The sequence below is a fragment of the Cavia porcellus genome, unplaced genomic scaffold, assembly GCF_034190915.1.
Source record: "Cavia porcellus strain 051 isolate PalLab524CR breed Dunkin Hartley unplaced genomic scaffold, mCavPor4.1 scaffold_38, whole genome shotgun sequence".
NCBI classification, from domain to species: Eukaryota; Metazoa; Chordata; class Mammalia; order Rodentia; family Caviidae; genus Cavia; species Cavia porcellus.
This window is the reverse complement of record NW_026947521.1, coordinates 235,542-259,245: the sequence shown is the minus strand read 5'-3', so window position 1 is coordinate 259,245 and position 23,704 is coordinate 235,542. Positions and strand designations below refer to the sequence as shown.

At 47.9% G+C, this 23,704-nt stretch overlaps 2 protein-coding genes across 11 annotated transcripts in view; one reads left to right on the top strand and one right to left on the bottom strand.

Annotated features, from left to right (window-relative positions):
- Sltm (SAFB like transcription modulator) overlaps positions 1-6,233 on the top strand; it is a 42,973-nt gene extending 36,740 nt beyond the window's left edge. For all 8 annotated transcript variants that reach the window (XM_063243377.1, XM_063243376.1, XM_063243375.1 and 5 more), the window contains 7 exons: positions 1,989-2,169; positions 2,633-2,757; positions 3,390-3,560; positions 4,237-4,548; positions 4,626-4,767; positions 4,912-5,066; positions 5,678-6,233. In XM_063243377.1, the coding sequence (XP_063099447.1) occupies positions 1,989-2,169; positions 2,633-2,757; positions 3,390-3,560; positions 4,237-4,548; positions 4,626-4,767; positions 4,912-5,066; positions 5,678-5,786 (1,195 nt within the window). In that variant the 3' untranslated portion in view covers positions 5,787-6,233. The remainder of the gene's footprint in view (positions 1-1,988; positions 2,170-2,632; positions 2,758-3,389; positions 3,561-4,236; positions 4,549-4,625; positions 4,768-4,911; positions 5,067-5,677) is intronic.
- Positions 6,234-10,977: 4,744 nt separating this feature from the next.
- Positions 10,978-23,704, bottom strand: part of LOC100722687 (ubiquitin carboxyl-terminal hydrolase MINDY-2) — a 69,646-nt gene continuing 56,919 nt past the window's right edge. For all 3 annotated transcript variants that reach the window (XM_063243378.1, XM_063243380.1, XM_063243379.1), the window contains 2 exons: positions 14,056-14,244; positions 10,978-13,192 (listed from right to left, as the gene is read on the bottom strand). In XM_063243378.1, the coding sequence (XP_063099448.1) occupies positions 13,067-13,192; positions 14,056-14,244 (315 nt within the window). In that variant the 3' untranslated portion in view covers positions 10,978-13,066. The remainder of the gene's footprint in view (positions 13,193-14,055; positions 14,245-23,704) is intronic.

Sequence of the window (23,704 nt, the reverse complement as noted above, 5' to 3'; positions counted from 1 at the left end):
CACTTGCAAAATTTCAAGAAACTCTACCAAAGAGAGATTTTTAGCAACTGAGGTAAAACAGTGATTATCATACAGCTTTGGGGAAAGGAAGTAACCCTTCTCAGAGCCCATACCCCACCTTTTTAGATACAGCCCTAGGTGCTGAGCCCTGCATATAATTCGCAGTGGGTTGGAGGGCCGTGGGGCTGTGCCATGCCTGCAGCTTGGATCCCCAGAGCTGTCAGACCAGGGCCTCGCTGATCTGATTGCATAGGAGCTCGGACCCCACTGTGGTCCTGCGAGGCCTGGCCCTCCACTCCAGGCTGATGGGCGCCTTAGCATCTGCCTGCCAAGCAGCTGGGCCACAGGCCAGCGCCACTGCATCTAGCCTGTTGCTCTGGCTTTCTCTGTGTTGTTTTACCTTCTGCTGGCCTTTAAATAAGGCAATGCCCTTTTCACTCTGCCACAGTGCAGTTGATGTGTAGCACACTTGTGTAGAGAATTTCCAGGAAAACTCCTGTGACGTAACTGTAGTATCAAGAGGTAAAAGGAGTGTATCATAAAGTGCATGCTCCAGGGGTGAATGTGTGGGCAAGGTTTCACCTTCAGAGGATGCAGTGAAGTAGGCAGGTGTTTGTGCCCTGTTAGATTCCTGAGTGTGAAAGCTACAAACACAGACTGACCCTGCTGCATTACACTGGCAAGTCAGATACCAGGCATCGTGGTGTTGATACCATGATGCGTTTTTTTAAGTGCTAAGCACCCTTTTCAAAGCAAACAAGTCTCGCTTTGAAATACACGCCTTTTTGTTGTTAATGGGTTTGAACCCAGTCTTGAGGAGGGGCACACTTTTTTTTTTTTTTTTTTTTTGATAGACTCACTGGGTTATCCTTGAATTTGTCCTGCCTCTGCCAATCAAGTAACTGGGATTATAAGTGTGTAACCACCATACTAGGCAAGAACAGCATTTTTTTTAGGATGGAGTTAAGTTCTAGGGCTTAGTGTTTTTTTTAAGATTTTTTTTTCTGTTGTTCTTAATAATATGAATGTCCACTGTGACATATTAAAAATAGGAGGAATTGCATAATTTTTATTGTGTGCAACTGTTAGGAAAATTGTTGCTTCGTGAGTTATTTAAGAGTCCTTGGTCCCTAGCCACAAAACACCAGTAACAGCTTCATGGTTTTTTTTTTTTTTCCTTGTTCTATCTGATACAGCGTTTTACTATGCAGTTCAGGCTGTCCTTGAACTCACTCTGTAGCTCTGGCTGGCCTTGAATTCACAGTGATCCTCCTGCCTCAGCCTACTGAGTGCTGAGATTATAGCGTGCGCCACTCAGCAGGCATCCTCACCTTCTGTGTGGCAGCTCTTGGCCTTGTTTTTATAATTGAAATACCACGGCAGTTTCCATGGAAGTAAAAGTGACCAATCAAGAACCTCTAGGATAGTAGAGGAGATGTTGGTGGGCAAAAAAGTACCCTGCCTGCCTTGAGACTCGGGAAACAAAGACAGGATGAAAAGGCTAAAGAGCATCATTCAGTTCAGCAAGTGTCTGAAGTACCTGCAATTTGGAAACCATGGGCCAGAGCCAGGCGCTCTGAAAGAGCCTTTCCAGGTGTTGCTCTGTGTAGCATCTCTAGTACTTACTAGGGTCGGTTTCCCAGACCGTCAGCGTAAAGTGGACTGTGGGTGGGAAAGTGTAGCTCTATCAACTTGTGTGTTCAGACTGCATTTCTCCTTCAAATGTCAGTGAGGGACAATCACAGTGGCATTTGTTTGAACAGGAATCATCTGTAAGGATTTAGCTGCTCAGGTGGTAGTCTTACACAAAGTGACAGTGTTGGAATCTGTTTCAAGTTTTATTTTGAATTCTCTTTCCAATTAAAACTGTAGAGATTAAGTTAAAGTTGAAAATTGCTGACCTCAAGGAGTAATTCAAATTCAAACGCTCTTCTCTTTCACACAGTGCTAGCATAATTTAAGTATTTCTAAATACTGATTTTTGTTAGACGAAGAGAGATTGCAGAAAGAGAGCGTCGAGAGCGAGAACGATTTAGAATAATCCGTGAACGGGAAGAACGGGAGCGCTTACAGAGAGAGAGAGAGCGCCTAGAGATTGAAAGGCAGAAACTAGAGAGAGAGAGGATGGAACGAGAACGCTTGGAAAGGGAGCGCATTCGCATTGAACAGGTGCCGTGAGCCGTCCTTCCCCCAGCCACTCCCTCCTCCGCACCCGGGATTCGCCCCAGGGGCTTTGCTCTTTGTATAGCTGCTGGACACAAGTCCAGCTCAGGCGCTTCTCAGTGTCCATCAGAGGGCACTCGCTGGCCCTGTGGGGACCCCGCTCTGCAGTCAGCCCTGAGCGCCGCCCCCAGCTGTCATAGCCTCGGTCCTGTGAGGTGGGGGCGTCCAAGGCGGAGGGGAGTCTGCTCCTCGCAGGCAGCCCTGGGCCGCGCCACCTTGAGTCCAGCAGCTGTTAGGACTCGGTGGCCGGTTCTCCTTGAATACTGCGTGAGCCAGGCCTCCAGCCTCCCGCTCCGCAGCTCTCACCGCCCAGCCCCTGCCGCTGCTTCCCTGTGTCTGGCGCGGCACCGGCTGCACTGGCGCTCACCCGTCACCTTCCTTTTGCGGTGCTCGGTGGTTCCATGTGAAGGAGCGGCGGAAGGAGGCGGAGAGGATTGCCCGGGAGCGTGAGGAGTTGCGGCGGCAGCAGCAGCAGCTGCGTTATGAGCAGGAGAAGAGGAACTCTCTGAAGCGGCCGCGGGACGTGGACCACAGGTAGCGGCTTCCGCAGGTGGGCTGCAGGGAGGCCGAGCAGCTCCCTGGTGTCCACTGCCGCACTGGGTGGGCTGGCGCAGAGCCCGGGCGGGGGGGTGGGGGTGGGTGGGTGTCTCTCTGGCTTTGCTCCCTGCCATGGTCGGAAACCAGCTGGGCCTCCTGCCTGCAGCGTTTGCAGGGCTGCGTGGTGCTGCGCAGGGAGGCCACAGACCCGAAGGACGCAGTGCGCGTTCCCGTGTGCGCGCGTGTGTCTACACACAAGTGTGTCATTTAGAGGGCTTGGAACGTGTTCCCGGTGGCTTACTTTTCTCAGTGTGGACCAGGAGCCTTGCTGCCTGTGTGGAGAGGGGAGGAGGTGGGGACTGGTGCAGGGCTCAGGGACGCTTGGCCTTTCCACCTCATGATGGGGTATGGGGGGTTGACAGCCCCTCCCCTGTCAGCTGTCATATGGTAGGAGCCGTGTGAGGTGGCTGTCTGTGCCCTGCTAGCTGCACCACTAGCTGGCTGTGCCATCTGTCTGTGGTCACCCCTGGGGTTTGTACTGTAGCGTGGGCAGCGTGTGACTCCATGAGTGCGGGCTGTGGCTTCCCATGACAGTCACTGTTGTGACTGAGTTCAAGTTTGCCTTGCAGGCGCGATGAGCCTTACTGGAGCGAGAGTAAGAAGCTGTCCCTGGACACAGATGCCCGCTTTGGCCACAGCTCCGACTACTCACGGCAGCAGAACAGGTTCCACGACTTTGACCACCGTGAGCGGGGCCGCTTCCCTGATGGTGCAGCTGTGCCTTCGTCCTCTTTCGATCGGTGAGTGGGCTACTGGGCCCTGGCGATGCTTGTGACTGGCTGTGAACCTGGGCAGGAGGGCACCTGTGTCCTTCTCCACCCTGAGTGGGAGGTCTGGCTATGGATTGGAGAACAGGTTCTGGTAGGCAAGGCAAGCAGGTGGGAAGGCGGAGCCTCGCTCGCCCAGGCAGCTCAGGAGCTTAGTGAGACCCGTGTCCAGCTGTGACTCGGGTTAGGGCACAGTGTTAGTCCCTAGTATGAAAATCAGAACAAAACCAAACCAGTAGAATGTCCTTCCCGCTGGTAGCCAGTCACTGCAATGTATGTGGTCGTCCCCTTCAATGCTGACCCAGAGCTGGGTTTGGGCAGTGATGAGGCGGTGTGACTTGGGCCTGCATGGGCACCTTCAAGGGACCCTGGCTCAGGAGGTGTGGGGAAGTGGTGATAGGGCCTGTCACCCTCTGGTGGCCCTGCCGTGTTCCTGATGACAGGTCCTGCATTCACTTCTCCGGTAGCAAGGAGCTCACTGTCACTAAGTGAAGGCCTGGCATGGCGCACACAGGGCTATGCTCAGAGGAGGGCCCCAGACTTGGCTCTGATGGCAGCAGGGAGGGGCGGGGAGAGGGCACTTGCAGGCCTTTAGGGGCGCTGCAAGGCCAGGCAGTCCCCCAGGACCTGTGCTCCACCTCATCACCAGGCGCGAGCGCTTTGTTGGTCAAAGTGAAGGGAAGAAAACTCGGCCAACTACACGAAGAGAGGACCCCAGCTTTGAGAGATACCCCAAAAACTTCAGTGACTCTCGAAGGAACGAGCCACCCCCGAGAGCCGAGCTGCGGGACACAGAGCGGAGAGATGTGCGGGGCGAGCGGGACGAGCGGAGGGCAGTGCTTCTGCACGACAGGCCCGACCTGCCGCCCCCCAGGCACCCTCGGGACACTGGCCCGGGCCCATCCAGACCCACATCCTGGAAGGGCGAGGGTGGCCTGGCCGCCGACAAGCGGGATGCCAGGTACACTGTGGCTGCTGCTGTGGGGCTGGGCGCAGGCACAAGTGGGCATCACAGTCACGGCTTTCACTGTCTTTCAGAGTGGAGAGGCCCGAGCGCTCGGCGAGGGACGTGTCACACAGTGTTCGGGGTGCTCCGCCTGGGGGTCGCGGCACCGCCTCAGGCTATGGCGGCAGGGATAGTGACCGAGGGGTCATCTCGGAGCGAGGTGGTGGGGCCCAGGTGAGTGCTGGGTAACAGACTTAGGAGCCCAATGGCAAGTGTCAGACCCTGGCCCTCCAGAGTGTGCTTCCCTGAGCTCCATCCCCTGACATGGGGGCAGAGGCCTTGGCCCTGTGCCTTGGCCTGACAGCCCTGTCCCCACAGCACTACGAGGAGCGGCACATGGTGGAGCGCCACGGCCGGGATGCAGGTGGTCCACGGAAGGAGTGGCACAGCCCGCCGGCCCAGGGGCCCGGCTACCACGACAGCAGGCGCCTGGGTGACAGCAGGGCGGGCGCAGTGCTGGGCCAGCACTCGAGGTGAGGGCGGGCGTGTTCGGGTGAGGAGAGGGTGCGCAACCCAAGAGCAGCCCTCAGTCGGCTGCCTGCCTGCTGCTTCCTGTTTCTGCAGGGTTGTGCTGGGCCAGTGGCCCTGGTGGTTCTACCCTAGCTGCCACCCACCTGTCCCTTTTGCCCTTACAGGGCAGGACGCTGAAGCCCAGCCTGGGCGACCCCATCTCAAGAGCACAAAAGCCAACAAGATACACCTTGTACACACTCTTGCTTTGCTGTGGCAGGTGCTGCAGTGGTGGCCACTTATGGATGACACACCCATCTTGGGCTGCCTCCTGGCTACCAGCTCCATGGCCGCAGATGGTCGAGTGCCCTGCTGTCCCCAGCAGCTCCCTGGCCTCCCTTCTGCAGCAGCACTGTTTCTATGAATGTCCCTGAGTCCACTCCCAAGTTCTTCCCGCAGGGTCTGCTGTCCCACCCATCTGTGTGGTCACTTGGTGTGGCACCTTACAGCTCCTTGCAGCCTAGCCCTGTTCCTGGGCCCACTGTGGGGGCACGAGGTACTGACTCGGGCGGGCTGCAGACAGCGACTCCTTCCCCCCTGCGCCGCCTGACTGCTGTCTTTTCCATCCTTCCAGCACCGCCTCTCCGATCAGCAGGATCGTGCCCATGGGGGGCGGCTCGCTATCCCGTGGAAGTGGCTCCGGCTTCAAGCCCTTTAAGGGTGGCCCCCCACGCCGCTTCTGAAATATTTATTGAAACCTCCCATGGACTCTGACTGTGCTGGAAGAGAATCCTCTGCCCGCTGTGCCCGAGAGTTCCACAGACTTTTTATTTTCTTTTTTAAAAAATTTAACATGATTGCTTTTCTCAATTTTAGAGAAGACGTTTAAATAGTTCTGTTGTAATTTTTCATAGTTCTGTGTCCCATTGAGCTTTTCTTTCCTGCAGCACCGCATACCCTGGAAGGTAGGGGTGCCGGGCTCCGGGGTTCTTCCACCAAGCACCTCGGCCTCCACGGTGAAGGCTGGCTCAGTGCAGATGTCTGCTGTTTGGTTTTTAGAGATAAGAATGTTCCTTGAATTTCTGAGTATTATGTAACCTATTTTTGCAGAAGGTACTGTTACATTAAGTGCATCTGTGTAACCTGGTTAAAAATGTAATCTTTTTTGAAATAAACCTTCATATTCTGTATAGTTGCTATCGCGTTGAACCTTTTTAACTGTGAAATGAGAACTGGTTTGTGGCTTAGCAGCTTACTGTTCAGGTTTGCATGGAGTGAAACCATATGGGAGGAGACACTGGCCTCGCAGTCACTGGGGCAGGGTGGGGTTGGAAGTGGGGCCTGGCAGTTAGGGTGGGAGCTTGCCACAGCCATGGAATGATGTGGTTATCAAGGCATCCACATTCCCAACCACATGGGGAGGTGGGAAAGACCCAGATTCCAGATTGAGGAGTCAGTTGGAGTCTATGTATGTCTGTGCGCAAAGATATCATTGTCTTTCTGTGGAAATGAAAGTCCATGCCTGGCTGTGTCCATGTCTTGGTTCCTTGTGCAGGTGACCCAGGGTAGCCTCTGGAAAGCCCTGAACGTGGGACACCCACCTATCACAGGGTCACCAGATGGCCCAGTCCCTACTGCTGTATGTGGGAGGGCGGGCAGGCATACACCTCCCGTGCACTGGCATGCCTGGTGCTCAGGTCTCCCTACTGGAAGGACAGGCTGTGCCACCCACTTTCCGGCGGTGACTGTGACAATCTCCTCTGGAAAGTGGCTCTGAGCGCTGGAGGTACAGCTCCATCACCGCATCAGGGCAGAACAGAGCAGAGGTGTCCGCTGGGCCTTTGCGAGGTGCTGTGTCCACCCTGGTGCTGACAGCACCAAGGAACAAAGGTCACAGAGTGGGCTGGAGCACAGAGGCAGCTTCTAAAGTTTCCAGCTCCATCCCTAACAGTGTCCATAACAATCATCAGTGATGTCGCCTCCACCAGGCACCTGGGAGATGGTAAGGAAGCAGCAGCTCAGGGGCTTTCTGGAGTATTCTGAAGGTGCCAAAAATGAGGAATGACTTGTGGTATACTGGCTTTTCTCAAATTGCCACGTGTATAGCTCTCTGCAGACTCTGCTCCTGGAGCTGGCCAGCCTCAGACCTCACCTGGGCTGGGCCAGGAGCACAGGGGCCCAGAAGAGTGGGTAGGTGCTGCTGTTGAGCCACATGGATGCACTAGAAATCAGGCCGAAAATCTGCAAGTGGGACCTCATGCAATTGAAAGGGCTCCACACAGCACAGGAAACAGTGTGGAGGGGCACCTGCAGGGTCCGAGAGGACAGAAAGCACCACCCCAGGGAAGCTCGGTAAAGACCTTGCAAAATAAAAAGTCCCGGTCCAGAATGAGCGAGTGAAATGAGCAGGTTTCTCAGAACTACACCTGGCCAGCAAATGCATAGAAAACACCTCTCTTCTGCTGAGAGCAGAATGCAGATTAAAACAACGTCCAGACACTATCTTACTCCAGAGAGAATGGACATCTTCAAGCAATCCAGGATGTGGGCAGGGAGTGGAGCCCGCTGCTTCATCAGTGGGAGTATAAGCTAGCACAAGCCACTACTGAGATCAGTGTGGCCAGTGCTCAAAAACCTAAAAATAGAAATTCTGTTTGACCCAGCTATTTCCCCAAAGAGCTCCAGGCCTCTGGCAGAGGGCTACCGTCCCCGGGGCCCTGACCGCACCGCTCACAGTTGCTGAATCTGGACGGCGGCCTGTGTCCATCAGCAGGTGAACGGACAAAGACCACTGTGAAGCACTATTCTACCAGAAGAAAGATGTCCCGCACCCAAGCCTCAGCAGTTGTGTAACTTACAGCCTGACACTTGGGACAGTGACCCTGGTGTCCATGGGCCACAGGTGACCAGCACAGCTCTGGGGAGCACAGGGCTGGGAGTGCTCAGTGTGTGTGGTATGGCAGGAAGCCCTGCGGGGCGTCCGAAGGCTTCAGCCCAACCTGCTACCTGCCTCACCCTATGGCACAGGTAAGCCACGGCTACCTCCACAGTGTAAGGATTTCACACTATGGGAGGCGAGGCAGGAGGATCACAAATCCAAGAGTCTGGGCAACTCAGTCCTTAATGAGACCCAGTTTTGAAAGCAAAGAAAAAGGCCAGAGGGTGTGGATCACTGTGAAGGCTAGATTCAACTTCCAGTACTAAATAAAAAAAGATTCCTCTAAACTGGCATTTGAATTCTAAGTGCCAATGATCTTGTATGAGGCAAATCACAATGGCATGTCTGTAATCCCAGCATTTGGGAGGCAGAGGACAATCACTGCAAATTACATAGTTTGAGGACAGCCTAAACTGCATAGCAAGACCCTGTCTCAGAAACACAAAAGGCAAAAGGCTCACAGCTTACGCAGCTAAGAGACCAGCAGAGTGCAGTGTGGGGTGCCTGTGTTCGGAGGGCTGGGGAGCCCAAGGCTTTCTTGGAGGACTGTCCTGGGTCACCCTGAGAATCGTGGAGCGGGGATCGGCTTGGCACCCAGTCCTCCCGCTTCAGGCCCCAGCCCAGTGAGGTGACTGTCCCCAAAAGACTGGCAGCATAGCAGTTTACTGAAGTAAGACAACAATTTGCAATAATGAGCCCTCTGGTTTTAAAGAGCCACGGAGCAGACAAAGCCAGCAGGACCTGCTGACTGCATCCAGGAACTCAGGATCCAGGATACAGCCCCGCCAGCTGCAGAGCGCCCCTGCGAGGACAGCAGCTGGCCAGCAGCCTGTGGATGTCCCCATGGCTCCTTTCCCGCAGGCTGCCTCCTTGTGTCCCTGCATCTCATGCAGTGGCCACCACAGTGACCACCACCTGGGGACAAGAGCACCATGCTGAGACAGCCCGTGGCAAGCACCAAGGAAACTCGAAGGGTAGAGGTGTTGTGCATGCTGCCCAGGCCCCACTTGGTACAGCGCGGGCGCAAGGCCTGGGCCAGAGGGTCTTGCAGCCCAGAGCAGCAGGTTCCACTTTGCAGGGACATGGCTGGTGCGGCCCAGTGCCCGTAAGCCCTGGGAAGCACCTACGGGAGCAGTCCCTCTCCTGCATGACAGCACCTTCACGCTGAAGGTTACCCTGCTGCTAAGTTCCATTTTCTTGAGATTGGAATAGAGAAAACAAGACACTAGAACCCTTCATGTAAAAATGTGTATTTAGCAGAGTTTATTAAACATTTTTTTCTTTTTTGAGACAGGGTCTCGCTGTGTAGCCCGGGCTGGCCTTGAACCCTTGATGATTCTCCAGCCTCAGCCCAAGCGCTGGGATCACAGACATGCATCACCCACCCAGCCTGGCCGCATGTTCTGTCTTCTCCAGTTTGCAACTTATCTTGCCCGAGAAACCTTTAAAGTGGCACCTAAGAAAAGTAACCTAAAAGACACTAAGCTATCACAGATCCAGCAATTCAGATTCCAGTGAGTCCCTGTGCCATGTTTGGTTACTTTCTAAACAGAACTTAATTGCACATAACATGTTTTACACTAAATTACAAGTAGCCTAAAGTCAGGGTATTCAGGAGATCTAAATCAGTATCACCCATGCAAAGAAATTTTTGGATTAGTAACCAAATAGTGTATTCCATGGAGGAAAAAGCAAAGAAAATTGAAATATTTCCATCTGTGAAAGATTTTGAAAAACATATTTTTAATATTTTTATAGTCCAAATACTCTCAATTTTGATGCTATAATTTACTGGAACTGGGTGTGGCAGCTGGCACCCCGCCTACAGGAGATCCGGGCTGAAGCCAAGCCTGGACAACTTAGTGAGACAGCAGGAAGCAGCAGGGGCAGGCATTCTGGGGAGGCCACCCCCCGGGGGAGAATGCACAGACGCTGATGGCATTGGGGAAGCCTGCGCATGTATGGGAAGGGGCACTGGTGTGTGTGACACAGAGCAAACACGGAGCAACCTCCATGCTGTACCACAGGGCCTCACCCCTGCAGAGTAGACCTAGACTGACAAAGGTTTGGCCCAGGCAAGAAAGTCAGGCTTCCAACCCTAAAGTTCCCTACAACTCAAACTGCAGGCTGTCTTCCAAGCCATCCTGTTATTTTGTATCTTAAACTGGGCCCGAGAAAGTGGGGAACCACCCCTTGTGCAGATGCTCTACTCCGGGGACCCAGGGTGGGCTGGCCACTCTCATGCTGCTTTTCCTTCTCCGGACTTTACTAGAGCAGCGGCATGCTCCCACACGCTCTCAGGGTGCACTCCCAGCCCACCCGCCTCTGACACGGGTTTTAGGGTCACTGAGAATGCACAGCTAAGGAGGCTCTGCGTAGGTGACAAGGTAGCTGTTGGATCCCGTCCACGCAGCGGCTGACTTAACTGGCTTAGGCTGAGTTAAAGCGGCTTGAGGAAGCACGGCCACACTGGGCAGGTGCCAAGGCAGGAGGAGAAGGGGGTTCAGGCCTGGGGTGGACTCCAGGGTGACCCTAGCTCAGGAAGCCAGAGCGGGCAGATCACTGGGAGCAGTGTGAGATATGCAGCCGCACGCGAGAACAGGATGGCAAAGCAAGACACCACACCCCTGGGTCCTGAATTGGGGGACCCTGCAGCTGCGGCTGCTTGCAGCCCTCAGAGGGGGCTCCCGACACGCCAGGGCAAGGCCTGGGCCTCAGCTGTCTGACATGAGCCTGAGGGGCAAGGCCCTGGGGACTCCTGTGCTGAACAGGCTGCGTGCGGGCCATCGAGAGCCCACAGACCTTAGAGCGTCTGAGTTCTTGCTGTGCCAGCAGGGTAAGTGCAGCAGCCTCAACATCAGGACACGTGGAGGAGGAGCCACCCTAGACACTCTGTCCCACTCGCACGCACCTACACAGGCAGTGACCTAAGGCTAGGTGTGACAACAGAAAGGACGCTTGCACCACCCAGAAAAACGGCAGCTCCGAGAAGGAAGTCTGTTTTAACAGAATTGAATGTTTAATTTTCCCCCACAGTAAGCAAAGCAAACATCTCATCATTGTGACTCTGGGTATATATCAAATTGAATTCTAGGAATGTAGTAAAGTCTGCCTTGGAAATATTACATAGAAAAAGACAGAATTAAACACAATGCAGTTTTAGTTTCTTTTCATCACTATACATTGACATCTACTTATCTGATAGCAGCTCTGCTGGTTTTGAGTTTTTGTTGTTTTCCTTCTTTTTCTAGAGGGAATACAGAATGGCAGTATTATCTTTGGAACCAATTAAGAACACAAATAAGTTCACACATATTCCTAAAAGCAGAATAGGTAAGAACATCATTCCAGAAGAGGATGCCTATGCTGTGCTCTGCACAGATTCCAGGATGGAGGACTGGGCTGTAAAGCTGGTCACGGGGTCACCACTGTGTGTGGGGCACAGCCGGGGCCCAGGCCACCCACCGCAGGAGAGGGAGCTGCCTGCCCGCTGGCCACTTGGCAACACGGAGGCAAAGCCACGCAGAGAATTACAAGGATTCCACGTCCCACTTTCATACCCAAATAGGGTCTCTGATGGTCTGCTCTGTGGGAGGGCGGCTTGGCCCTGGACACCCTGCCTCAGGGTCGGCCCTCCTGGAAATCCAGCTTTCCTGTCTACGCAGGCAGACGCACCGCTGAGCTCAGGTCACAGGCAGTGAGGGACACAGCTGAACGACAGCTACACTGTGTTTTTGAGTCTTTTTGTCATCCCAGATGCTCAGATCAGATTTTGATGTTCTTAAACAAACTTTCTGAGGCTTAGAATGTAAAGCACACAATTAATTAGAGCAGCAACAGTCTTTTCAAAATGACTAAAACAAATCTTAAATATAAAGTATATAAAAAGGATTAAGGATATTTTCCAAAACTATATTTAGAAATACAGGAAAATATGTGTTGCCTCATAATAAAGTTAAATAAATATTCTTTCTGAATCCTATAAACACTACGCTTTAGATTTATTTGGTTCTCATAAGTTAAAAAATCTGATTGCTTTTACATAAATTCTTCCAAACTCATCTACGCACAAATTTTTATTGTCTTTCACTGCACTCTGAGATTATCTCGAACTTCCTTTTAGAAAATGTGCTTTTTTAGTTGGCTTTAGTAAGTATACTTAATCTTCTAGCAATAAACATGATTTAAAGTTTCAGGATTAGAAGGCTATTCTAGATAAAGACAGCCGCACCAAGATCTGCTCTCCTCCCTCTGCGCCTGGCCAGGGCCTCGCCCGCACTGTGATTCCTTCCTAACCGCTCTCACTGCATTAACCTCAGCTGGAGTCCAGCTGACCTGACCTACTGAAGACTCCAGAACTCCTTAAAATCTCACAACCCTACAAAGTCATAAGACCGTATGTGGACAGGTTAGAAGTATTAGTGTTACGCAAATCTTTGTTACTGGAAAACAAATACAAGTCTTTTTCTATCTAAATGTTTCGAAGCTCCAGCCTCAGTTCTCACAATAAGGTCTAAAATGTACATTACTAAAGAAAGGCAAAGCTGTTCAAGGGCTGAACTAGTCCAATATACAATTAAGGATTATTTATTCCTGCTATTTTTTGTCCTTTTTTAAAAAATCTCTATATTAAACCCCTGGATTTTCATGGATTAGATCATAATTTAACATTATAAAAGTCTGAGAAATTATTGTGCTAATATTTAAATTTTGGGAAGGAATCTGACTAAATTACCTCCACTTACTGTTAGAACAGAAGATAAAATAGCTTACTAACTGATAAGAATTATGAATGTCACTGTGACACAGAGTTTGCTGTGATTTTCTTACTTGGCTGCAAGTGCAGTATTTTTCATAAATGACAGCACACAGCATTTCCACCTTGTAACAGGAAACTCCAGCTCAGAAGTGTTGTGACTTAAAAAGTCTGATTGTAACACAGTAACAACTGTTCCCCTGAAGCACAGGCCAGAGACCCACGGGAAATCAGGCACAGACGGTATTTATCGGGTTTGTTCCTTGCCCTCTGTGGTTTTGTCTCTCAAGACACCTACTGCAGGTGGTTCCTTTAGAATCCACTACTTGTTACAAAATGACACAGTTGGTTTTTTCCTTTTCCTTTTCTTTATCTTTTTCTCGAGGTTCCTTCCGTTTCCGGTCACTAATCGCAGGCTGTCTTCCACTTGATGGAGAAGCTTGAGCCGACTGGCCCTTTAAGAAAACACACAGGAAGAAATCACACCATCCTTCTGAGGTGCTCGGTCACAACTCAGGCAAGAAGCCTCAACAGGGAAGGACATCACTATGAGAAAAGAAGCTAATAACAAAAATATTTTGGAGGGGGAGAGAGGGTCACACTTTGCAATTCAGGTTGGCCTCAAACTCACAACAATCCTCTTGCCTCAGCCTCCTGAGTGCAGGGATTACAGGCACACAACACCACAGTTGGCCCTAGATTTATTAATTTAATGTGTATTTGCCTAATTACCTCCACTGGACACATGCTAAGTAACTAATGCATTTATTCTAAATAAATGGAATCACATGGGGCTGGGGATATAGGTCAGTGGCATAAGCGCTGGCCTGGCAAGCGCGAGGTCATGAGTTCCATCCCCAGTACCACCAAAAAAAAGAATCACATGTAAGCCTCTAGTTTAAGAACCAGTGTGTAAAATGTGAGTTGCGGGCAGAGGAGAGCTACCCTAGGCAGGGTGCAGGGCACACGTCTGCACTGGGCCATGTACTAACGTCTGCTCTTCTCCACAAACCTGACCTGTCTATTCTGTTTTACACACACAAGAGACAAGGCTGCAGGCACTGTCCAAAGCACTGTAATTAGAAACAAGAAACAAGCAGGAAATGCAAACCCACCATCTTCAGGCTCCAGGGTCTGCGTTCTCTCCGGTAATATCTCAGACTGCCTCTAGCACGCTGCTCAGAGGAATTTATTTCTCTTTGCAGATACACATAACTTAAAAGTCAGCACCTAAATGAAATGGTTTTATAACCCTAACCAGAAATATCTGGACCATGGAATTGACCACCACATGCAAAAACCACACCGTGACTGTCACCTGGGGCTGTGCCGAGACAGCAGCAGCCGCTGCCCGCTCCTGCTCCTGGTAGAACTGGGAAGCTCGTCTGTCTTCCTCCTCCTGGAGCTTCTTCGCCAGCTCCAAATCACTGATCCCTTCTGGGATCTCTTCCCAATTGATCTCCTGGTTCTGCTGTTCTTGTTGCAGAGACAATGCCATGAGATAGTCCTAAGGAATGGAACGGTGGCCATCTTTAGCTTGGTGACTTTACCCAAGGACATGATGTTTCATCTATAAAACTTTGAGGATGGCTTTGAAAAGTCATATCTGAGTTGAAGTACTAAAATCAAAGTTATATTTCTCAGTATTTCCTTTGGGGAGCTATGAGTTTATTCAGGGATGTTATTACTTCTAAATATCTGTTGGCACTTTCATTTGAAATTCTAGAAGTAAATAAGGCATCCAGGAAAGCTTTAAAAACCTTGTGCCACTTAGAAGGGAAACCTATCGAGAAAGTTCGGACAAACGAGAAAACCGTTAAGTTTAAATAGCTGTACTATTAGCACACAGACAACTGCTGTTAATTATATAGCCAAGGTTTTCTACACTCTCACATAAAAAACACACTAAGAATTATTACTATTATTTTTGGTGCCAGACCTCACACTTGCCAGGCAAGCACTGTGCTGCTGAGCTAAATCCCTGACCCAAAAACATACTCTGAAACTACTACAATCTTCTGTTCAGTGCCATAAAACTCCTTTGCATTTTTTTATAATCGGGATTTATCCAAGATCATTTCCCCAATCAGTGTTTTGCCAAAAGATGGCTTCTAAAGGCAGCACATGTCACAGAAACCCGTTACTTGGCCACCTGCTCCTTCTCACACAGACCTAGACATTTCCTAAGAGAAAAAACTGCATTTGGCTTTGAAGTTTTATCATGTAATGTAATAGCCACCTTTTTTTTTTTTTGAGGCAGGACCTCGTTATGTAGTCTAGATTAGTCTCAAATTCCTAGAGATCCTCCTGCCTCAGCTTCCCAACTGCTGGCATTATAGGTGTGTGCTGCCACACCTGGCTTGGTTGCCACCATTTTAAGAGCTCTGTGTACTCCCTCCCTCCCTCCCTCTGGCTGGCGGAGGTCAGCAGGAGGGCGCTAACTTCATCAGCGAGTTCACCTTCCCGGCAGGAAGGGCGGGCTAGCTGGAAAGTGGGTTGAGGGCTGTGACGCTGGGGCTTGTTTCTGGCCCAGTCCACTTGCTCCCGGCTGCCCGACTTCGGCGGCTTTGTGCTCCCCCAAGCCATAAAGTCTCTGCGTTGGAGTCGGCCAGCCACACACACAGCCTCTGAAACCATGGGCCAATGCCTTCTCCTGTGAGCTGTGTGTTTTACCCCAGTGATGAAAAGCTAAAGAAGAAAAATGGAACAGGAAAGGTCATTGCTGGGACTTCTGTGCATGACCACGTGCTTCAGAAGCCTTCGGGAGGAGTTTTTAAGAGCAGTATGGAACTGTTTGAAATGGCTAGGGAAAGCTTAGGACGTTAAAAGCAGAGCATGATGCACAGCTCTGGGGCAAGCTCATGCTCAGGACACTGGCGAGAGCACAGGCAGTGAAGGCCAGGCTCACGAGTGCGTGTGGGACACCCATTCTGTGTTACATTCTGGGAAAGAACTGTCTATATTCTGCCCAGGTCCTGAGGCTCTACTGGGGTTTGAGTTTAAACGCAGTGCACCACTTGTTCTGGAGAAGAATTTTCAGACAAGTCCTGCTCCTGGCTGCATCTGTCAGTCCTAGGTATTCCTAGAATCAGAAGCGCAAAGTGGAGCAGAAAGATCAGCAATGTTCATTTGGCCAGAAATGGGGGCAGACGTACACTGTGGCCACAGGAGGTCTGGCTGCTGAAGAGAACCGCATCCCTGAAAAACAAGCACTCCAAGCCAGGCACGGGGCCACACACTTGTGACTCCAGACATCAGCGCTCGGGGAGGCTGGGGCAGAAAGACGGCTGTGAGTCCGAGGCCAGCCTCAACTACAGAGACCCTGTCTCAAACCAAAACCAAAGAAAATGCTTCTGTCAGGACAAGAAAGAGGGGATTCAGGAACCATCCTAACCCCAACATCACAGGTTTGAGGCTCACAGTCCTCGGGCACCCTGCTCCCTCAGGGCTACTCAGGGCAATGGCCCTAAGTTCGGCTCTGGCACTCAGGCTGCTGCGCTCCAAGGGCCCCAAGTGCAATCTGTGCTGGCAGCAGATCATAGCGTGGTCCACATGGTGCTCATTTTGCAGGAATGCAAAATACCAAGGGGCAGGAGTCACCAGAGGCATCTATGTAGACCTCAAAGGCATGGGAGGCCATGCCATGTGTCAGAGGGCTGGAGTCCTTTCCAGAAACCCCCAGACGAGCGATGCACGAAGCCGAGAGCAGAGCCAATGTGCAGTGCAGACCCTGGGAAGCCGGAGATGCTGAGAATAGTGAAACTGGCCTGAGAGAGAGGCCACATGGGCTGTGACCAGGAAGGCCAGAGGGCCAGTGCTGCCTGAGCCTCTGAGCTCAGACCATGGTGTTATAGGACTTGAAGTTTGCCCTGCTGGGTTTTGTCCTTGCTTTGGCCAAATTTACCTCCCTGCTCTTCCCCTGAGGAATGAGAATGCTCATCCTGTACCACTGTATCCAGGAAGGATGCAATCTGCTATCTACGAGTCTGCCTCCAGCCTCAGAGAAGAGTTTTGGGCAGTTCTATGTAGCCCTGGCACTCGCAGGAACACAACTGCTCACTGAAGACAGCTAAGTGAACAGGCAAGACACAGCTCAGTTGTTTTTAGCAAAACTTGTGTCCTTGTTTAACATAAACACCCTTGTGCCTCACTCAGGGAAGAATTCATCTCATCATCACACTCCAGGGACACACTGCACCATAGCTCTGTGGCCACCGCCTGAAGGAGAGCTCCACCTGCCTCCCTTCTAAGTGGAAGCTCTCCCCTGCTCCACCCTGCTCGGCTCCCTGCTGCTCCTCACCCTGGACGCTAACAGAAGATCCCTTACCTCCTTTTTACCCACTGTTTATCTTCCGCACTCCCGTTTCCTGCTTTTGATGGCCAGTCAGGTGTATCTCAGACATGTGCCACTTACTCTCTGCCAGCCACAGCAAATGCCATCGCTGCTCCCCTGTGAGTTCTCCTCTCCTTACCTGGCCTGTCCGCTACATAGCGGTCTTTTGAAAAGGGAAAACAGATCTCCCTGCTGCCTTACTGAAAGCCTGGCGCAGATTTCTTGCTGCTATGAGACTGCAAGGCGGACATCGTATCCCGACCTCTACGGTCAGTAGGTGTGGGGGATGAGGTGTCACTTTGTAGGCCCAACCCCCTCTAACCTGCAATTTACAATAGCCGCCCTGGTATGCGAGAAGGAGGTAGAATAGGAATGCCTGTTCTCAGTGAGACCCCTCACCCTCTGGAATCCATACTGTGAGCTGGCTTTGTTTTGCAGAAGTCTTGAGGAAGTGGCTGGCCACCCTTTGTGACACTAACAGCAGACAAATTAACAACATTCTTGAGCTAATGAATTTCTTCCTGGGCTAGAGAAGTTATGAGAACTGGTTGTGATTATTTACTTCACTTAGATAGCTTTAGAATAAACATTGTAGTCTGTCACGTTGTAGCTTGCCACAAAGAATGCCTTTTCACTACTTAATTATCTGGGCTCTGTGAACTGATCGGGTTTACTATATATGAATCCTAAAATAAAGATTGTGCGTGCAGTGCAGTGTAACGTGGTGCAGACAGTAAAGGTGTCTCTCCTGTCTTTCTTTTCCGAGCACTGTACCCCCCGTGTCCCGATCAGGCGTGTGTGCGTGTTTACCTTGCCCGGAGTTCAGAGTGCTCTAAGACACTCACGACAAGTGGCGCCCGAACAGGGACTCCGAAGGTCGCTTAGGAAGGTAAGTATAATTTTATTACGGGGAAATGGGACAATCTGCTTCCTCTCCTTTCTTAAAAATTCTTAAACATTTATTATCTATATATGGCATATCGCTCAGGTCAGCTGACTTAGATATGTGTATTGATACAATTAAAGAATATAATCCTTGGTTTCCAGATGAAGGAACTTTGGATGTAGAAGTATGGAGGAAGGCAAGGGTTAGTATAGAAAGGGCTATGCAACAGGAGGAGAAGATTCCTTTACGTTTTTGGGCTATTTGGTCGGTTGTGTACTCTTTATTAAAAGCTATGGAAGATGAACATATTGTAGAAAATCTTCAACTAGAAATTAAGCCAGTTATTCAGGAATTGCCCCTCACAGAGGAGGAGCAGAATGTAGTTCAAAATGACGCTATCGCTTTAAGTAGTGAAAAGGCATCCAAACTAAAAGTAAAATCCACTACAGCCGACTCAGCTTTAGCTGCCGCAGCAATATCAAATTATGACAATCGCCCAATTTTACAGGCTATACAGCATTTAACACAAGAGGTGAAACAACTCTCCGTTAAGCAGAACCCGCCTGTAGTTCCCTCTGCACCTCCTCCATCTAACCCTAATTGGAGTAAAGCCAAGCTAGCTTTGGCTGATTTACCAAAATTAGGGGATTCTGATGAGGAAAAGCCTGCCTTTGCTTTCCCTGTAATCAGGCCGCAGCCAATAGATGGAGAGGCAGTTCCCCCTAGATGGGAAGCATTTAATATGGATGATTTAGCAAAATTAAAAAAGGCTGTAACCCTTTATGGCCCTCAGGCTCATTACACTAGAGAATTAATAACATCGGTAGCAGATCAGTATGGTAATCTTGCTCCTTATGATTGGAAAGCCTTGGCCAAAATTCTTTTAAAGGAGCCAGAATATTTACAGTGGCACATGTGGTTTATGGAAGGTTGTGCGGAAAAGGCAAGACAAAATGCTGACGATCGAGATCCTAATATTAGACTCATTTCTTATCCCATGCTCTCTGGTACAGGTTTCTTTGATACTGTTGAGCATCAGGCAAGAGCTCCAAGAGAGATTCATGCTCAATTAAAAGATATTGCTTTAAAAGCTTGGGATAAAATACGGCCTAAAGGATCAGAATATGGATCTTGGGCTAAAGTTCTGCAAGGAGCCAATGAACCGTATGTTGAGTTCGTTGCAAGACTTCAAAATGTTATAAAAAAAACAGTAGTGGGACAAGACTTACAAGAGCATCTCTTAAAAATGTTAGCTTTTGAAAATGCTAATGATGAATGCAAAAGGGCTTTAATTCCAATAAAAGGTACTGGAACGATTGACAATTTTATAAAACAATGTAAAGATTTAAATTCAGAATCTAGGAAAATGCAACTGTTTGCTGAAACCATGGCAACCACGTGGACTAATTGGCAATCTAAAAAGGAACAGTCTTTAAAATGCTTTAATTGTGGTCAGACAGGACATGTAAAGAGGGCCTATCCAAAACTTGTAGGCAATAATCAAAAAAAGAGATCTAGAGCTCCTGGCTTATGTCCAAAATGCAAGAAGAGAAATCATTGGGCTCGTGAATGCAGGAGTAAACAAGTTAATTCAGCTGAACAGAAGGGAAACGGGAGAGCGGGCCCTACCCCGGGCCCCGGACAAATCAATGGGGTAAATCTACCGTATTCTCCCTACAGCCAGCCACCCAACACAGTGCCACAGTGGACATACCAGCCTTAAAAGATATAGAATTAAGAGGAGGACAATCTCCCGTGAGAATTCCTACAGGAATTTTTGGTCCCCTGCCTGCGGGAACTTTTGGCTTGCTCACGGGTAGATCTAGTTTAAATCAAAAAGGCATTACTGTTCACTTAGGAATTATAGATGCAGACTATACTGGAGAAATTCAAATTCTGATGTCCTCACTTACAGATTATAAATTATTAAAGGGAGAACGTATAGCTCAACTCATTTTACTGCCTTATATCCCAATAGGATCCTCTGTTGTTCAGCGAACAGGAGGGTTCGGCAGCACTAACCCTATTAATGTAATGTGGACAGCTAAATTATCTCAACAACAACCTCTTATTAATATTTTTATTGAGCATAAAAAAATTCAGGCTCTTATAGATACAGGCTCGGATATTACTATTGTTAAACCCACTGATTGGCCTTCTCATATTACTTATACTATTATTCCATGTAATATAAAAAGAGTAAGTAAAACTCCAGTAAATACAATTGGACAAGCCACAATGCATATACATATAAAAAATGAAGAGGGTCAAGTTGCTGTTATTAAACCTTATATCTTAGAGGTGCCAGTTTCTATTTTAGGAAGAGATATATTAGAACAATGGGGAGCTTATATACATTTTTAATATTTTGCATGTTTCTACAGCTTAGGGAAATAAATCCTTTAAAGCTTAATTGGAAAAATGATGACCCAATTTGGATAGATCAGTGGCCTTTGACTACTCAAAAGTTACAGGCAGCACAGGAATTGATTGATCAACAACTTTCTCTACATCACATAGAACCATCCACATCTCCTTGGAATTCTCCAATATTTGTGATAAAAAAGAAATCAGGCAAGTGGAGACTTTTAACGGACTTACGTGCTGTAAATTCATCCTTATTTCAAATGGGAGCCCTTCAGCCCGGCATTCCTTTACCCTCAGCGCTCCCTGCTGGTTGGTTTGTATATGTTATAGATTTACAAGATTGTTTTTTTAACATCCCATTACATCCAGAAGATAGAAAACGGTTTGCTTTTTCAATTCCTCAAACAAACTATCAAAGACCTTATCAAAGATATCAATAGAGGACTTTACCCCAAGGAATGAAAAATTCCCCAACTATATGTCAAATTTATGTTGATGCAGCATTAAAACCAGTGCGTGCACGATGGCCTCAGGTTTATACGGCTCATTTCATGGATGATATTTTATTCTCATATAGTGATAAAAATGTTTTAGAAGATATTTTAAAAACTTTACCTCAATATTTTTCTCCGTTTGGACTTATAATAGCACAGGATAAAATTCAAAAGGAAGAAGTTAGTCATTATTTGGGATATATTCTTACTAGACAAAAGGTGATTCCACAAAAAATGTCTATTAGGAGAGATAAGTTATCCACTTTAAATGATTTTCAAAAATTATTAGGGGATATTAATTGGCTTCGTCCCACACTAGGTATCCCTACCCATGCATTACAACATTTGTTTGCTACTCTACAGGGCTCTTCAGATCCATCCAGCCCTCGTTCTTTAACAGCAAAAGCAGAGCAAAAATTACAGTTTGTAGAACAACGAATTAAGGATGCATTTTTAATTAGGATTGATCCTAAATTGCCTCTAACTTTATATATTATTAATACTTTTCATTATCCCTCTGCAGTTTTAGGTCAGAATGCTATGCCAGTAAAATGGGTATTCACTAAAACTAAGCAATCTAAAAATGTTATGCCTTATATTGACATGGTTGCAGCTTTAATTATAAATGGTAGAGCTCGTTCTATAACTTTGATAGGAGAAGATATAAACAATATAGTTATCCCTTTAACTAAGGAACAATGGAAATATTTGTTGTCAATTACTGAAACCTTACAAATTGCTTTAGCAGATTTCATGGGAACTTTTTCATATCATTTTCCTAAAAGTAAATTATGGGATTTTTTTTAGATGTCAACAATTTGTGGTTAATACCTTATTAGCTGTACAGCCAATTCCACAAGCTTTGACTATATTTACAGATGGATCTAAAAATAAAGCTGCATATTGGACTCAAAAATCTTACTGGGTACGTCAGACAAATTTTAACTCTGTACAACAAAATGAACTTTTTGCTATATTACAAGTGTTTTTAGATTTTCATAACCAACCTATTAATATTATAGCCGATTCGGCCTATTCTGTTGGAGTAGTGACAAATATCTATTCAGCTGTGTTATATTCTAATACGCCTGCTTTATTGTCTTTATTTCAAAATTTACAAATACATGTTCAAAAAAGAAATCATTCTTATTTTATTACTCATTTACGTTCTCATTCTCAGTTACCCGGACCATTAGTATCAGGTAACAATGCAGTGGATTCCTTAGTTATGTTCACTACACCCGTTGAAGAACATCAATTTAATCATGCGAATGCAGGACATTTGCATCTTAAATATAAGATACCTTTTACAAAAGCTAAACAAATTATAAAAGCCTGCCCTATTTGTAGACCATTACATTTAAAAATTATTCCCGCAGGTGTCAACCCTCGAAGAACTCAACCTAATGAGTTATGGCAAATAGATATTACACATGTACCTTCTTTTGGTCGGCTTTCTTATGTACATGTAGTTATTGATACATATTCTTCATTTCTATGGGCTACTGCTCAACAGGAAAAATCCACTAAAAATGTTATTGTACATTTATTGGAGACTTTTACAGTTATGAAAATTCCTTCTAAAATCAAAACAGATAATGGACCTGCTTATACTAGCAGAACATTTAAACAATTTTGTGATCTCCATAATATTATTCATATTACAGAGATTGAATATAACCCCCAGGGTCAAGCTATTGTTAAAAGAGCACATGGCACTCTTAAGTTGCAAATTAAAAAATTAAAAAGGAGGAGTCAGGAGGATATTCAGATACCAATACTGTTTAAATTGCAAAACAGTCCAAAAACATTACTGCATCAAGCATTGTTTATTTTAAATTTTCTCAATTTACCACAAGGTGAAATATTAACAAGAGCTGAAAGACATTTCGAACAGCAACAACAGCCCTTTGTGATTAATGAACCTATTTGGACTAAAACAGCTCCAGAGGCTAAATGGGAGAAGGGCACACTGCTCTATAAGGGGAAAGGTTTTGGTTATATCTCCACAGAAAATGGAATTCAGCAGTGGGTCCCTGGACGATGGATCAGGATCCGCGCCTCCAGACCCTGTTCGCCAGCCCCGGAGACAACTCCCCAAGGAACCGGAACCGTGCCTTCAGAAGCGAGCGCGAAACCAGCTAGAGGCTGAAGATGCTGAGCTTGTTCCTATCGCAGCCATGGCCAGATTACAGCTAAGAAAATCCCGCCGCTCACAGCGACCAAATTTAAATCCCCTCCCTACATGGGGACAATTAAAGAAATTGACCATAGAAGGGCAATGGCTTGTCCTTCAAGCAGGAAAGCCTTTAAACCCTGAAAACTTGTTTTTAGCTTTATGTGCCTTGCTCACCGTTGCATCGGGGACTGAGGTACCTCCACATTCGTACTGGGCATATATTCCAAATCCCCCTTTATTAGAACCTGTAAAATGGGGAACTAGTGATATTTTACTTTATACCACACCTAGAGAAATTTTGTCAGCACCGTGGGCTGATTTAACCCCCCACAATCAAGATGATGGGACATTATTCAATTTTACTTATTATGGTAATCAAAGGCCTATTTGCATTGGGGAACCGCCTTGCATCCCTCTGGGATGGCAGTATTGGATTCAACATGGAATAAAAGCAGGCAACAAAAGGACAAGGCTTCAAGCCTTGGCTGCTCAAACCTTTAATGTTACCTGGAGAAATTTAACAGCACCTGACAGAAATACATTTCCTGTATGCCCTAAATTCACTTATAAAAATATTTCTTATAATCCCATAATTTGGCAACTATGTATGGGAAAATTTGCTAAAAATATTGATGGGTATATTATTTGGGGACCATTTGGAAAATTCGTTAATGGATGTGCTGAATAGAATGAGACAAGATGTAATCT